This window comes from Mchenga conophoros, linkage group LG15 (genome assembly GCF_057382185.1).
Source record: "Mchenga conophoros isolate Kocher_MC1m ecotype Shallow Benthic linkage group LG15, M_conophoros_male_GT1.1, whole genome shotgun sequence".
Taxonomy (NCBI): domain Eukaryota; kingdom Metazoa; phylum Chordata; class Actinopteri; order Cichliformes; family Cichlidae; genus Mchenga; species Mchenga conophoros.
The window spans coordinates 29,146,842-29,163,565 of NC_140540.1; the positions used below are offsets into that span (position 1 = coordinate 29,146,842).

General features: G+C 40.4%; 1 protein-coding gene across 4 annotated transcripts in view; it reads left to right on the plus strand.

The window, feature by feature from the left end:
* The window catches only part of cd2ap (CD2-associated protein), a 110,204-nt gene that overhangs the window by 69,288 nt on the left and 24,192 nt on the right, over positions 1-16,724 (plus strand). For all 4 annotated transcript variants that reach the window (XM_085247056.1, XM_085247053.1, XM_085247054.1 and 1 more), the window contains one exon: positions 4,608-4,755. In XM_085247056.1, the coding sequence (XP_085103182.1) occupies positions 4,608-4,755 (148 nt within the window). The remainder of the gene's footprint in view (positions 1-4,607; positions 4,756-16,724) is intronic.

The window sequence follows — 16,724 nt, forward strand, 5'->3', positions numbered from 1 at the left end:
ACACACACACACACACACACACACACACAAGTTGTAACACTAATCTCTTTTTCCCTCGACATTATTGTCTTTCATCCTAGTGCTTCTTCGTATTTGTTTCTTTTTGTTTTCTTCTCTCCATTTGTGTCCTAGGAGGTCCTTCATGGGAGGTAAAGGAAAAATCTAAGAATCACACAGGGTTATTTATGTTCATAGTAAAGGAACCAGCAGACAAACAGGAAAAGAATGAATCACAGTAGCTGTTGTGGAAGTAAAGCTAATTGGTCTTCCAGAAAACATTGCCGCTTGACAATACAGCTGATACTTTCAATTATGTTGCATTGTCACAGATGATTGCTCACGCAATAAATGCTTTTCCTGGTTAATAGGTAGGTAACATGACACACAATCACATCACTGTTTTCTAATCAGTATGACAACAGATCTGTGGAAAGCAATAACGACAGATCAGGACACATGTCGTGCTATGTGTATTACATTATTTGCCCATCTTTCTATCTGTTATCTATCTGTGTATGTAATCTAGTCTGGTCTATCTTGTGCTTCCCATGTTAGGGTGTTGGGTATGGGCAGAAATCTGTGCCATCAGAAACTGAATTTGAATAAGTTCAATTTGAATTTGAATTGCTCAGATTGAATCTGAATTGTAACTTGAATAAATGCTTTTGAAAACTGAATTTGAATTAGTCTAATTTGAAGTTGAATTTATGGTTTGAAAATGATCATCACTAAATTGAAATTGCATTTTATATTTTGAAAATGAATTCATTTGCTTTGAAACTGCATTTTATCCTTTAAAAATTCAGCTCTCGAATAATTTCAGTTTCACTTCTCACCATTCAGTTTCAGTTCTACAATTCAATTTCAGTTCCAAAATTCAGTTTTTTGGAACTTACATCCGGTTCCGGTTCAAGCGCAGATTAATAGAACTACGTTTTACTAGCGGACCAAAAGTGTTACTGACGGGAATCTACAGCGTCTTGAGCTGAATTAAGACTTCAGAAGTCATTCGTCATGTCGAATGACCAGCGGATAAACTCTCAGGTTGGTAATAAATGTATTACATGTATAAGAACAAGCGTCATGTTAACAAATGATAGCCGTACAGTAGCTGTTATGCTTATTGTAGCTGCTAGCTAAAAACGCTAATTTAGCGTAGTTTGCCCTGAATTCAGCTTTGACAAACAAATATGATCGACTGTTTCTAGTAGAATTCCAAAGTTGTCATCTTGGACCCTCTCAGAGTACCCCCTCTGTATGCTTGCAGAGACCCCTACAGTAGCGAAACATGCAAAACGGTGCCCAAACCTTTGTATTTTAGCTTTATTTATGTCTTACACAGCATCCCAACTCTTTAGCTAACTTAATAACTTTAGCTAAAGTGAATAGTTAGTCTAATTCATTAGTGCAGGATTACTGGATCACCTCTGTTTGAAATGATATAATGTGATATACAACTATCACTGTGTTTAACTACCATAATAATTCTTAGGGTACTGAGTGCATGCTTAATTGGGGTTTTTTTTTTTTTTGTTTTTTTTTTGTTTTTTTTAAAGCATACTGCTCCATTACTATGTTTGACAGGCTGAAGTTGTCGGGTCACCTCCTAAATCGACCATCTTTTACAGGTGTTTTGTGCCAGAAATGGAGTGTCCACTGAAGACTGAAGGTACTGAATCTCTACGCCTTGCCATTGATCCCTCTTGTGCCTTCATCTAGACAAGAGACATTAACTTAACCACTCTCATATGCTCTGTACCTACATCACCTTCCCTGACAGTTGTATCTTGGTGTTCATCTGAACAATAGACTGGACTGGACTCATAACTCAGACGCCCTCTACAGGAAAGGGCAGAGCAGGCTGTACCTGCTGCGGAGACTCAGGTCGTTTGGAGTGGAGGGCCCACTCCTGAAGAAATTCTATGACTCTGTTGTGGCTTCTGCTATCTTTTATGGCGTGGTCTGCTGGGGCGGCAGCATCTCTGCTGGGGACAGGAAGAGACTGAACAGGGTGATCCGAAGGGCCAGCTCTGTTCTAGGATGCCCTCTGGACCCAGTGGAGGTGGTGAGTGACAGGAGAACGGCGGCTAAGCTGTCATCCCTGATGGACAACATCTCCCACCCCATGCAGCAGACTGTGACAGCACTGAGCAGCTCCTTCAGTGGGAGACTGCGGCACCCACGGTGTGGGACGGAGAGATTTCGCAGGTCTTTCCTCCCCACTGCTGTCAGACTCCATAATAAAGACTTTAACTGATCAAGCACACACATCCATACATATGCAATAATACTAAGTGCAATAATCCTTTCTGTCATCGTTGTATTTTTACTCAGTTGTATATAGTATTTGTATTCTATTTTTATCTTATTGTATATTTATTTTATTTTATTCTACTGTATATAGTGTTTTATTTTATTCTATTCTGTACAGTTGTGTACTGTATTTATTCTTATTGTATTCTAATTTTTGCCTCATAACTTTTGCACTGTCCACTTCCTGCTGTGACAAAACAAATTTCCCACGTGTGGGACTAATAAAGCTTATCTTATCTTATCTTATCTTATCTTATCTTATCTTATCGTGAAATTATAAGAATGTGTTATTTTGCAAAGTGCTCTCTAGGGTTCCTAAATAAAATATGGCATTGAGGTCATTTTTTTAAAATTAATCCCTTCTTCTGAAATATAAGAACCTCTCCTGGTTTTAATGGCACTTTGGATTTCCTTACTTTCTGTTCCACTTCCAAACCCAAATAGATGCTGGCAAGCTGACACAGTAACATGGAAGAGGGAAAGACGTTGGAAAGGACTACTACAAATAAACCTAATGCCTAACAATGAAAAGTGTAAAATAAGAACAATAATAATAATAATAAGGATAAAAGATGAAGTAACAAGTTGTTAGTTTTTTGTTTATTCCAAATGATCATCCAGATGTCTGTGACATGTGATGACAAACACCATAATGGAAGGCCTTAGTCATCACATGCATGGAAAAGTTGCATGACACTTTGACCATTGAGGACTGGAGTTTGAGACCCCTGTCATACGGAATATGACAGGTGTGGTTGAACTGCATGAAGACTCTGAAGTTTCTCTTCTCTTCTGGCAGGACAGGAATGTGGCCTTGTCCTGTGAGCCACCGTAAGAATGTACTTAGAGTAGAACTGGACTGTCACCGGCCTCAGGCTCTTCACCCTTTTCAAAGACAAAGCAGTCATTTAGATAAAATATTAGATATTGTTTACCTGTAAATGCACAAAGTAAATTTAGAAATGTTATTATTGTCAAGCGTGAACAAGCACTGATAGTGTAATCTACAGCTTTGGCCAAACGTTTAAAGAATGAGAAGTGTTGTTTGCTTATTTACAAAGTTTGCTGTTTCAGTGATAGTTGTATATCACATTATATCATTTCAAACAGAGGTGATCCAGCAATGCTGCACTAATGAATTAGACTAACTATTCACTTTAGCTAAAGTTATTAAGTTAGCTAAAGAGTTGGGATGCTGTGTAAGACATGGATAAAGCTAAAATACAAAGGTTTGGGAACCGTTTTGCATGTTTCCCTACTGTAAGGGTCTCTGCAAGCATACAGAGGGGGTACTCTGAGAGGGTCCAAGATGACAACTTTGGAAATCTACTAGAAACAGTCGATCATATTTGTTTGTCAAAGCTGAATTCAGGGCAAACTACGCTAAATTAGCGTTTTTAGCTAGCAGCTACAATAAGCATAACAGTTACTGTACGGCTATCATTTGTTAACATGACGCTTGTTCTTATACATGTAGTACATTTATTACCAACCTGAGAGTTTATCCGCTGGTCATTCGACATGACGAATGACTTCTGAAGTCTTAATTCAGCTCAAGACGCTGTAGATTCCCGTCAGTAACACTTTTGGTCCGCTAGTAAAACATAGTTCTATTAATCTGCGCTTGAACCGGAACCGGATGTAAGTTCCAAAAAACTGAATTTTGGAACTGAAATTGAATTGTAGAACTGAAACTGAATGGTGAGAAGTGAAACTGAAATTATTCGAGAGCTGAATTTTTAAATTTTAAAATGTAGTTTCAAAGCAAATGAATTCATTTTCAAAATATAAAATTCAATTTCAATTTAGTGATGATCATTTTCAAACCATAAATTCAATTTCAAATTAGACTAATTCAAATTCAGTTTTCAAAAGCATTTATTCAAGTTACAATTCAGATTCAATCTGAGCAATTCAAATTCAAATTGAACTTATTCAGATTCACTTTCTGATGGCACATGCCCAACTATGGGCAGAAATGCCCATAGTTGGGCAGTTTAAAGTTTCTGTCATCAGCATGTTAAAGTTCAGCTGAGGGCAAACAGAATCAGCTGATGAACTGCTGTACACCATTTTGTCCTGCTTCCCAGAAGAACGAGGCTTGAATTTCAATCAGTTATTCTCAGTTACAGTGTGTAATTGTAGAATAGGCAGCATAACATGATGGTAAAATAGTTCATTCAGCCAGTAAATGATCTTTTTTCCCCTCTTGTTTTTTTTCTCTGTCCATTTCCTTTCTTTTTGGTTCATATTTCCTGTTTCTAACATCTACCTGACCCCTTCTTTCTCACCAGTTGACAAACCCATACCAGATCTTAAACCTAAACCAGCTGCGCCCTTAGTCCCGCCCAAGAAGCCGGTCCCTCCTCCAGGGAAAGGCCGACCAGGAATGATCCCACCAAAGAGACCTGAGAAGCCTCTTGCTTCCTCACCCAGCTTCAAGTAAGTATCTGTTCATCATTTGACCACCACTGATAAACTCCACTGCAGCTTTGGGTTAAAAAAAAAAGACAATTCGGTTTAATTTACAGTGCTTTATGTCGATACTGAGCAGCATATTGACACCAAATGTAATTTACTAGGATGTAATTGTGTGGATGCCCTCAAAGGCATCCACACTATTGAGTTCCTGTTTCTCTTTATTCTTTCTCTTTATTATTCTGCTAGTTGCTTCCGTACGTTTTTTGGACGTTAACTACTCCCTCAGTTTTCAGCCGATTTTCTCAGTTCAAACTTGAAAAAATTCTGCTCTTTCTGCTAATGAGTGCTATGACTTTTGGTGCTCATAACTTCTATACTTTTTGAGATATTGAATTTTTGCAATATTTTTTGCCCATTTCTGCCATATTATCAGTGGCCTCACTGATTTTCCTTGCCGGGTTGACCTGTGTTTTAGCTCAGTGAGATGAGCATCCGTTCTCAGACTGGGAGGCCTGGGTTCAAATCCCGCTTATGGCAAAATTTCTTTCAGTTAACAGTAAAACTTTTTTAACTCTTTTCAACACAAATTTCAGCTTTTTCAACCCTTTTCAGCAGAATTTTCTGTTTTTTCACCACTTTTCAGCACAAATCCAAGCTTTTTCAACTGTTTTCAGCAAAACCCTCTTTTCAGCAGAATTCTGCTCATTCAACGCTTTTCAGCAGAATTCTGCTCATTCAACTGTTTTCAGCAGAAATTCTGCTGATTGAACTCTTTTCAGCAGAATTTTCAGTTTTTTCTGCTGTTTTCAGAAAAAAACTCTTCAGCAGAAATTCTGCTCATTCACCTCTTTTCAGCAGAAATTCTGCTGATTGAACTCTTTTCAGCAGAATTTTTAGTTTTTTCTGCTGTTTTCAGAAAAAAACTCTTCAGCAGAAATTCTGCTCATTCACCTCTTTTCAGCAGAAATTCTGCTGATTGAATTCTTTTCAGCAGAATTTTCAGTTTTTTCTGCTGTTTTCAGAAAAAAAACTTTTCAGCAGAAATTCTGCTCATTCACCTCTTTTCAGCAGAATTTTCAGAATTTTCACCTCTTTTCTGCCCAAATTCTGCTTATTCACCTCTTCTGAAAAATTTTCAGCCTTTTCACCTCTTATCAGCACAATTCTCAGCAGCTTCCGCTCATTTCAGCAGAATTGTCAGTCTCTCCACCTCTTCTTTGTGAGAATGAGTTTGGCTCAGTGAGATGAGTAGCCGCCTTGAGACCAGAAGGGCCATGTTCGAATCCTGCTCAGGGCAACTTTTTTTCAACTTTTTCAGCTTTTTTCAGCAGAAATCTTCAGCGTTAAGGCATCTACACAGCATTTTCGCAGGAAATGCAAATTTTTCTAGTTGTATCTAGTCTTTTTCATAGGTATGTGCTTAACCACAGTTTTAGTTTAGTTACTCTAAGTCCAATGCTTGTTTATTTTTTCTTTTCTTTTCCAAGTTGTGTTGTTTTTTTGAGGGATTTTAACCCTCTGGGTTTGTTCAAAATCAATACCTTTTCAGCTTGTTTCGTGGCCAAAAGTGGCCACCGACAGATTAGGTCTGTAATTTTTATTTTTTTGGGGGGTTTTTTGGGTTTGTTTTCTTTTTTTTGTTTGTTTGTTTTTTTTACCATTTTTTCTGCATAAAGCTTTTAACTAACTTCAGTTATTTTCATAAATATAAAATAGTTATTACTTTTTACATTTTTAACCCTTTAAACACCAGTTTGTTTGTCCACTGCACTAGCTGTAAAACAACCTCAAATTTCACAATTTTATATAATTACAGTTCTACTGGAATTTCTTGTATTATTAATAGTGGAGTCTGGGGCATGTAATTGATTCACATCAACATTGATTATAATGCATTGTTATTTTTGTGCAGGGAGAGCCAAAACATAAAAACTTCCTCTCAGCTTGTTCGTGGCCAAAAAATGGCCTATAAAGACACATCTCCTGGATGCACTGGTACGCATCTTCAGTGATGTATCCTAGGGTCATCAGGTGTTTCGGGTCTCACAACATTATACACCCTCGCCCAGGCGACCCAGCCGGGGGTGATCAGGCCCCGACTTGCGTACCAGTAGCTACCAACGGATCAGCCCTCTTGATCCACAGCCACCTTGTGGCTTTCTCTGCCGCTTCACTCACAGCCTGGATGGCCCTCTTCTTGGCTGCCCCCGCCACGCCCAGTCGGCCTAGGACTTTGCAGAGTGATCGTCCTGCAAAGCCCCTACAACCCACTTCTATGGGCTCATAGAAAGTCTTCTAGCCCCTTCCCCTGCACTCCTGCACTAGTTCCTGGTACTTTCCTCGTTTCCTTTCATTGGCCTCCTCAATCCGTTCTTCCCAGGGCACTGTAAGTTCCAGCATGATCAGCTGTTTTGAGGCCTCAGAAATAATTATCATGTCTGGCCGGAGTGATGTTTTTGCAATGTTCTGAGGGAACTTTAGTTGTTTACCCAGGTAAGCCTGTAGCTGCCAATCAGAGGCTGTATTGAGGAGGCCAGTTGTCAAATGTGGGCGCACCTGGGGTTTCTCTCCAGCCTTAATAAAAGAGATTGCCTTCCTTGGAGCCTGAAGATGCTTGCTGGTGCTGATTGCTGAGACAATCTTTTCAGCAACTACTCTGAGCACCTGGTCGTGCCGCCAACGATACCGACCATCGGCCAGGGCCCTTGGGCAGCTGCTAAGGAGGTGTCCTAGGGTCCCTCTTCCAGAGCACAGGGGACAGGCAGGTGTCTCGCTCTTTCCCCACAGATGGAGGTTTGCTGGGCTTGGCAGAGTGTCGTATACTGCCTGCACTAGGAATCGGATCCGGTGGAAGTCTGCCTGCATGAGGTTTGCCCAGGTGACCTTGCGCTGCAAGGTGCTCTCCCACCTTGTCCATGCTCCCTGCCGCTTAAGGCCTACAGCTCTACTTACTCGCTCCTCCTCCACACCTGCTTGGACCTCTTCCTGGAGTAGCTGGTGTCTCTCCTTTCCCTGTGCCCTGCTGACCTGGGCCTTTGGGAAGTACCCCAAGCCTGCTCCCCCTGTTGCTAAGACCCCCATCAGTGTTTTCTGCCTTAGGCGTGACTCCGCCACCTCAACTGCCTTCTCAGCCTTCCACTTTCTTCCTGTCCTTACCTCAATACCTGCTGATGCCACCTTGCAGTCTTTAGAATCTCTGTACTGTAGGGCTTCTCGTGTGCAAGCCACCTTGAACTCTTCTGTGAGACCACTGAAGGGTAACTGCACGCTGTTGCTTGCCCCATACAAGGCAGCGCTGGTGAGACTGCGGGGAAGTCCCAGCCACTTACGAAGAAAGCCACTGATCTTTCTTTCAAGGGATTCCACAGTAGTTATTGGAACTGTATAGACAAGCAAGGGCCACAGGATTCGGGGCAGGATGGAATGCTGGTAGATCCAGGCTTTAAATCTTCCAGGCAGGCCGGACTTATCCACCTTAATGAGCCACGCTCCCAGCTCCTCATTTGCCTTCTGAATAGCAGTAGAGTCTTTCAGGCTGGAGTCAGAGAGTTTCCCCAAGCTCTTAACTGGTTGTTCCGTTATGGATGGAATAATGGTTCCTGAAATTGAGAACCGGAACATGTCCGTCACCTTGCCCTTCTTCACTACCATCGATCTTGATTTAGAAGGTTTAAAACTCATCCTTGCCCATGAGATGAGTCTCTCAAGACCTTGCAAGATCCACCTACACCAGGGAACTGATGATGTCGTAATGGTGAGGTCATCTATATAGGCTCTGATAGGGGGCTGACGAACACCTGACCTTGTCAACGGCCCTCTGCACTCCACCTCCGCACCATGTTCATTGCCAGGGCAAAGAGCGTAACTGAGATGGTACAGCCTGTTATTATAACTTTCCCGAGTCGGTGCCAGTCTGAAGTAACTGTCCTAGAAGGGACCCTAAGCCTGAAATTGGCGTAATAGTTCAGGATCAGGTCCTTGATCTTGCTGGGGACATGGTGGAAGTGTAAAGCATGCTCAACCAGTTTGTGTGGGATCGACCCATACGATCATTGATATAACATTGATTATAATGCATTGTTATTTTTGTGCAGGGAGAGCCAAAACATAAAAACTTCCTCTCAGCTTGTTCGTGGCCAAAAAATGGCCACCCCTTGTTTACGTTTACAAAATGCTATAAAATTCATATATATTAATTAATTTCATTCAAATTCAGAATTTTAATCCTTTAAATACCAGTTCAATCACATAATCCTAGGAAGTCATAAATGGAAAAAATCATGAAACCCCAATTTTTTTCCAAATAATACATGCCATCTGATTTATTTTCTAACCACAATGGAGGTTAGATGTGTAGCAATAATTAACAGTAGTATAGTATGACTTTTATGCATCTTTGTTTTTGTGCAGTGACAGAAAAACAAAAAAACTCCCTCTCAGCTTGTTCGTGGCCAAAAATGGCCACCCCTCGTTTACATTTACAAAATGCTATAAAATATATATATATTAAAACATTTTTCTACTTTCATTGACTTGATTTTTTTAAATTAGTATCAGTGCTGCTCATCCAGACTAAAATTTCATTCAAATTCAGAATTTTAACCCTTTAAATACCAGTTAAATCACATAATTGTAATGATTTACATAGGGATAAAAGCATAAAGTCCCTTTTTTTTCTTTTTTTTTTTTAAATAATACATGCAAATTGATTTATTATCTAACCATGATGGAGGTTAGATACATAGCAATAATTAAAAGTATCAATGAGTTTTATGTATCTTTGTTTTTTTTGTGCAGTGACAGACAAACAAAAAATCTCCCCCTCAGCTTGTTCGTGGCCAGAAAGGGCCACCCCCTGTTTATGTTTACAAAATGCTATAAAATTCTACTTTCATTGACTTGGTTTTTTAAATTCCTACTCATGAAAACCAAAATATAATTCAAAATCAGAAATTATACCCTTTGAATACCAGATTATTAGGGGTGCAACGATATTCGTATCGATATTGAACCGTTCGATACAGTGCTTTCGGTTCGGTACGCATATGTATCGAACAATACAAAATTTTTAATTTATTTTATCTGAGCGTTCGACTACTCCGCCTAGGCTCGACAATGCAGCCTAGGCGGAGTAGTCGAACGCAGATTCACTGAGCGCTCAACACAGACAGCATCGTCAGAAGGAAGAGCGCAGGGCAAGCTAGCGAGACAGAAGTTAAGCTCTCCTTGCAACATGGACCTTCCCCACCCTCATTCAGATCTGGCGTTTAGAATTATTTTGGTTTTCATGTGACGTATGACCCTGAAGGTAAGCGAGTCATGGACTAAAGTAAAACAGTATGTTGGATGTGCCATGCAATGCTCAATTACATGGGTGGGAGCTAGTGTGTTAGCGCAGTTAGCTCGTTAACGTGTTGGCCGTCTAGCCCCATGCACGGGGCAATCGGCGGTAGCTCGTTAACGGAGATTTGCCGTGTTGTGGCGTTAAGGTCATTTCAACGAGATTAACCTGAAAGCACTAGTGGGAACACAACGAATATGACTGCACATTTACGCCGACATCATCCTAGTGCAAAGACAAGTGGAAGCAGAAAAAAAACAAGCAAGCATGCTACTAACTTTAGCCGAGTCATTTAGACAGCTGTTAGCACATGATTCTCCTTATGTGTTTAATATGCTGCTGAGAATATAGCCCAGAAGAAGCGGATAGTATAGCTTTTATTTTGGAAAGAGACATTTCACTGTAATAAACTCTCTTTTCCAAAGATGAGTGATGAGTGATGATCAATCAGATACAGGGCTCACAATATCGCTAGCCCGACGTCCCGGGGCTAGCGATATTTTCAGTCGGGCTACCAAAATCTATCTCTGCCCTGCCCGTCGGGCTATTGTAGGAAGGAAAAATATATGTCAATGCTTTTGCATTCTTTCAGAAATGTAGCTGGGTAATTATGTCATTGGCATCGGTGAGCCATTATCAATATGTGACATATTGAAATCGCGTTTGAATTTGCGCTTGTTTTTTTGCTTTCACTTTGCAATCGCGCGAACTGTGTATAGAGAGCGACAGCACTGATCTGTGAGTGATGATAATTTGTGCACCAATTCCTCTGACATCGTCTTATTAATCGGTAGCTTACTATGCAAACATGACAAGTGAAATCTCCGGCAGCAAGCTTAAACATGTGAGAGGTTGATCGTGCAGAGAATCGCTGAGCTTATGTGAGTGCGTGTGTAAAAGCAGCAGGATATATATTTGACTACGATGACCTTCACAGACAGATATATATTTTAGTTCTGCTGAGCGAAATAAGACAGGTCAGGGTGACAGCCAAAGAAAAGCTTACCACAAAACGGAGAAGTTATGACAAATCAGACTATAAGGCAAAAAGAAAGTGCAGCTTTATGGTTTCATGGACAAAAGAATTTCTGTGGCTGCAATATGACGAGCTAAATAACCAGGGCTGCACATAAGTGGTCCGCAGGTGCGCATTCGCTGTCAAAATAAAAAACACGCACAAGGGTTAGGGTTAAATTTAAAAACTGTACTTTTGAGTTAAAATATATATTTATAATTTTAATAAATGACAAATTAAAAAGGCATGAACATTTTTTTTGTATCGAAAAAATATCGAACCGTGACACCAAAGTATCGAACCGAACCGTGAATTTTGGGTATCGTTGCACCCCTACAGATTATGTATTATTACTACGCTTTTGGGGGAAAATAGCAATAAAGTTAACATTTTTTAGAATATGAAAGATGAAACCTAATTTTTTTTTAATCATCATTGCAGGCACCAATAACAGTAACAATGATTTATTTTTACTTTATTTTTTGGGGGGGGTGAATGGCCAAAAAGAAAATCACACATGGTGTGTTAGTGGCCAGAAAGGCCATTTAATGACCAAATAACCACTGAAATGACCACAAAAATGATCAAATTTTATATTACAGTGTGTGTGCTTCTGTGTGCATCCTCATTAGCAGAAAGATTTGCTAACCACAGTAGAGTGGTTTTTGTAGGCACACTTTCTACACCCGGTGCAAAGGGCTGCTGTTCCAATCCTGGAGGTGCGCCACCCACACTGTGGTTCAGACTACTGTATCTTGAGATCAATGGCAGAAGTGGCTGAGAATCAGGGACAAGGGTGTCTTGCAGTTGTTGAGGTCACCAGCATGTGCCCCAGCTCTTCCAGGATCACTCTTCATTTGTAGGTTGTAGAGGACTCCCCCACTTCAGTGAAGTTGTTTCCGGCGGGCGGGACAAAGGCATCGTATCTCAAGACATCCAGGAGATTGGAGAAAAGAGCCAGCAGCCATCAGTTAGTTTGCCTTCAACAACTCCTCTCTAAGTTATCCAAGCTGTATTTGTGCCTATTGTAGTGCAGGATTGTTTCTTGCTTCCAGGCGTCCTCTATTCCCCATCACTGACTGCTGGTTCCCTGTGAGTTGCTGTCAAAAGAAGCACATTCCTCCGTTGTTTTGGCATGTGGGATATCGGCGTGGTGGTTTAGGTGAAGCCAAAGACAGACAACAAAATCTTCCTCTGTTGCAACTGGAGGAGCTGGGGAGGGAGCTCTGGGTTGTTTCCCCTGTGCCAGTTTTCATGTGAGGGGTTCCTCTGCCAAGGTGACCGAAGGAAAGATGTTGTCCTCGGAGCTCCTCCATCAGCTGGAGTCTGATCTCATGCCATTTTTTTACTTCCTGATACTTCCAGTGTTGTCATCCAACATGCTATGTATTGCTTTATCCTGTTGTTGGCTCACATCTCCACTTCATCTATAATCCTCCAATCCTCACACCTTCACCTCCCGTGCAGGTTTGTAAGGGTGCACAGATCTCCTTTGTTATAAAAATGTCGAAAGTAGATCTCAGACTGCTAATGCAGGGATCTCCATACAGGGTGAGCCCTGGTTTGATACCAGTGGGTACTGGATTGTAGAGCAGTCTCTCTTCAGTAGTGGGACCCACATGGTTTTCCTTTCATGAGGGATCCACTTAGTTGCCTGCTCCTTGGTCTCAGAAAATGCTCCTATGTTGTTTTCCATCAGCTGCTCGGCCTCCACCTCCATGCCCCCCAACCCCAATCCTCCCCCAAAGAAGAGGATTCAGGCACTGGCTAGTACTCTTCATCAGTGGTGACGCAGTCAGCTTCTTTGGAGATTGTCCCCTCATCTTCTGGAGAGGAAGTTTCTTCATCTTGGGCAGGTGTCTTTTCTTCAAGGGCAGAGGACTGCTTGCTGTCCTTGCTCTCTGACCAGATCATATAGACAGTGCTTGAAGCAGTGATGACTTTATTGCCATATTGCCTGAATAAATTATCTGGAAGCTGTTAGGCTTACTTACAGCAGTAGTAGGGTAAAAGTGCTTTTAGCATGTGCTTCAAAGCTAAGTTTGACTGGGAACCTCAAAGCTCAATAGCCTGCATCGACAGAAATTCACTGCAGCCTATGTAATATTTGATGTCATTATTTATTTCAGTCTATCTTGCAAATACATGTTTGTGCTGCAATGTCATACACAAACACAAACTATTAGATCCTTAAGATCAAACCTATGTAATAATAATAATAGTAGTAATGGATTGCATTTATATAGCGCTTTTCGAGACCCTCAAAGCGCTTTACAATTCCACTATTCATTCACTCTCACATTCACACACTGGTGGAGGCAAGCTACAGCTGTAGCCACAGAAGCGAGGCTGCCATATCGGCCCCTCTGGTCATCACCAGTAGGCGGTAGGTGAAGTATCTTGCCCAAGGACACAACGACCAAGACTGTCCGAGCCAGGGCTCGACCTGGCAACCTTCTGATTACAAGACGAACTCTTGAGCCACGATCGCCCCTATATCAAAATTGTTTCATTATTTTGGTCCATTGGAGTGTGGTAAGCCGCTACTAGAAACTAGGAATATTACATGAAATTGCTTGTTTGGCCAAAAATGGGTAAATTTGGTAAAGAACATGAAAAACTACAATTTTCATGTGTTGAGTTTAGAATGAAAGCAATTTTACCTAAATCGCATGATATAGTTCTGTCAATAAATAGGAATCAAAAAAAGGTGGTTATAATGGGTTTCAATTGGCCAAAAATGGCCACGATAGAGCCAAGAGGAACAATTTTTTTTTTTTTTAAACGTATGTTTATTTGTTTTTGTTTTTTCAACAGTATCAACACCAACATAAAATGAACGTATGGCAGTCATTAAAATAATAATAATAACAACAGTAATAATAATAATAATAATAATAATAATAGTAATAACGATAATTGAAGTGTTAATCCTAAAAGATTCCAAAGAAATGCATAAATGCATAGTTAAATAAATTAAGACAGAAACCATACAAATAAATATAATTTTAAAAAAAATATCATAATATAGATTGCACAGTATATTCCCAACAGCAAGTCAGACATTATTCATTATCTAGTTGTCTTATTCACTCACCCCCCCCCCCCCCCCCCACATCCCCACTCCTCAGTAGATCCAAAAATATCTTCCAGATGTTGTACAATTCAGAAGCCTTCTTTCTAACAATATAGTTCAGTTTCTCAAGAGCTAAACTCGATGTTAAGTTATTTAACCAGTGGTTAAAAGAGGGGCAACCAACATTCTTCCAGCATAAGGCGATACAGCGTTTGGCCTGTAGCAAACAAAGATCGACCATTTTTCTTTCCTCACACGACAGAGTACAGTCATCTGGATACAAGCCTAAAATGCATAACTTAGGGCAAAGCGGTACAGGAGAAGTTGTGATCTGAGAGATATATTTTAACACAGAGCTCCAAAATTTTTGGATCTCTTCACATTTCCACAGGCAGTGATATAGTGTACCCTGATGCCTATTACACTTATAGCATAGATCAATTATATTAGGATCAAATTTATTTAATTGTACAGGGGATATGTATGTTCGCATTATCCAATTAAATTGTATCATTCTCAAACGAGTGTTAATGGTTTGAGTGTGTGTTTTTGAACATATTTTACCCCATTCAGTATATGAAATATCTTCTTGTAAGTCACTAATCCACTCCCGTCTTTTACTATCAGAGTTATCCTTATGGTTTTCAACTAAAAGGCTATAAAACTGGGACACCAGTCTTTTACCAAAACAGTTTTTTGTAACATGAGTTTCTAGGATGGAGAGTGGGGGTTGGTGCACTGAATTGTTTAAGTGTGCCAGAATAAAACTTCTAAGTTGCAGATACTTAAAAAAGTGTTTCTGCGGTAAATCAAACTTTGCCCTTAATTCACTGAATGACATTAGAGAATATTCCTCATATACGTCCTGTAGTTTCGCAATGCCCTTGTTCAGCCAAGCTTTAAAGCCCATGTCATTCTTAGCCGGGGCAAAGAGTTCATTACCCCAAATTGGGGAGAAACAGGACAACCCAGGAGAGTCATTCAACATTTTTTGTACTTCATGCCAAGCAACAACAGTGTTTTTTACAAAGGGATTAGTAGTAATTTTCTTTAAAGTTTTAAAGGGTGCTGAGTATAAATAGCTATTTAACGACAGACCCTTTGAGGACATTCTTTCAGTTGCTAACCAGGGAAGGGAAATATCGTTTGAAAACCAAAACATAGTGGTCCTCAGCTGAGCAGCCCAATAGTACCATTTTAAATTTGGAAACTGTAGTCCTCCCCTATCATATGGTAAATACAAGAGGGAGAGTCTGAGTCTTGGCTTCCTATTGTTCCAGATGAAATTAGAAAGAAGTTTGCTGGTCTTGGAAAAAAAAGAAGGAGGAGGGGCCAGCAGAATTGACTGAAAGATATATAGGAATTTAGGTAATATAGTCATCTTTACTATGTTTATTCTTCCCAGTAAAGAAAGAGGCAATGATATTAATCTAGTGATCTCATCCGACAACCCTTCCACCAAGGGCTCATAATTGGCTGAACTAAGATTGCTTATCGTTGGGGTTACTCTGATGCCTAAATATTTAAATCCCTCTGCGGCATTCACAAATGGGTGGGATACAACTGGTTTCAACCTCTCGTTCATATTTAAAAACATAATGGATGATTTTTCTTCGTTCACTTTGAACCCAGAGAAACTGCTAAATTGATCGAATAGCTTCAGGAGAGATGGTATTGATTCTGCAAGGTGTGATAGAAACACAACAGTATCGTCAGCGTACATTTCAATTTTGTGTAGCATCTCCCCAATTTTAATACCATGGATCAAGGGATGTGATCTAATTGCTATCGCTAAAGGTTCCATGGCTAGTACAAAAAGCACAGGTGAAATCGGAGACCCTTGCCTGGTGCCTCGAGATGGCTCAAAAGGACTAGAGATGAGATTATTGGTAGATACCATTGCAACCGAATCAGCAAGTAAAATTTCAATCCATCGGCAGAAGTGATCACCAAATCCAAAAAGCTTAAGCACCTCAATTAGACAGGGCCATTCAACTCGATCGAACGCCTTCTCCGCGTCGAGTGATAGTATTGCAGTATATTGAGAACTCTCCTCACGTTGTGGAACCCCTGGCGATTTTGAACGAAACCATTTTGATCTCCGTGTATAATGACTGGAAGAGCCCTCTCCAGCCTCATAGCCAGAGCTTTAGCTATGATTTTGGAGTCAGAATTTAACAGCGATATGGGTCTGTAAGAACCGCTTTCGGCTGGCGCTTTGCTCGGTTTTAGAATGAGAGTGATCAGGGCACTACGAAATGTAGCAGGGAGGCGACCTGTTTCATAGGATTCCAAATAAACATCTAATAATGGGGGAATTAATTTTGCTTTAAATAGCTTGTAAATATCTATCGGAAGCCCATCAGGACCCGAAGCCTTACCACCTCTCATGTTCGTAATTGCATCAGAAACGTCATTGAAATTTATTTCTCTCTCCAATTCATTTTTCATATCCTCAGAAATACAGGGAAAGATCAATCTATCCAAGAAAGCATTTTGGCTTACCAGGTCCAGTGGGCTGTCAGATTTATATAGGGTTTTAAGTTTCTTTATCTGCC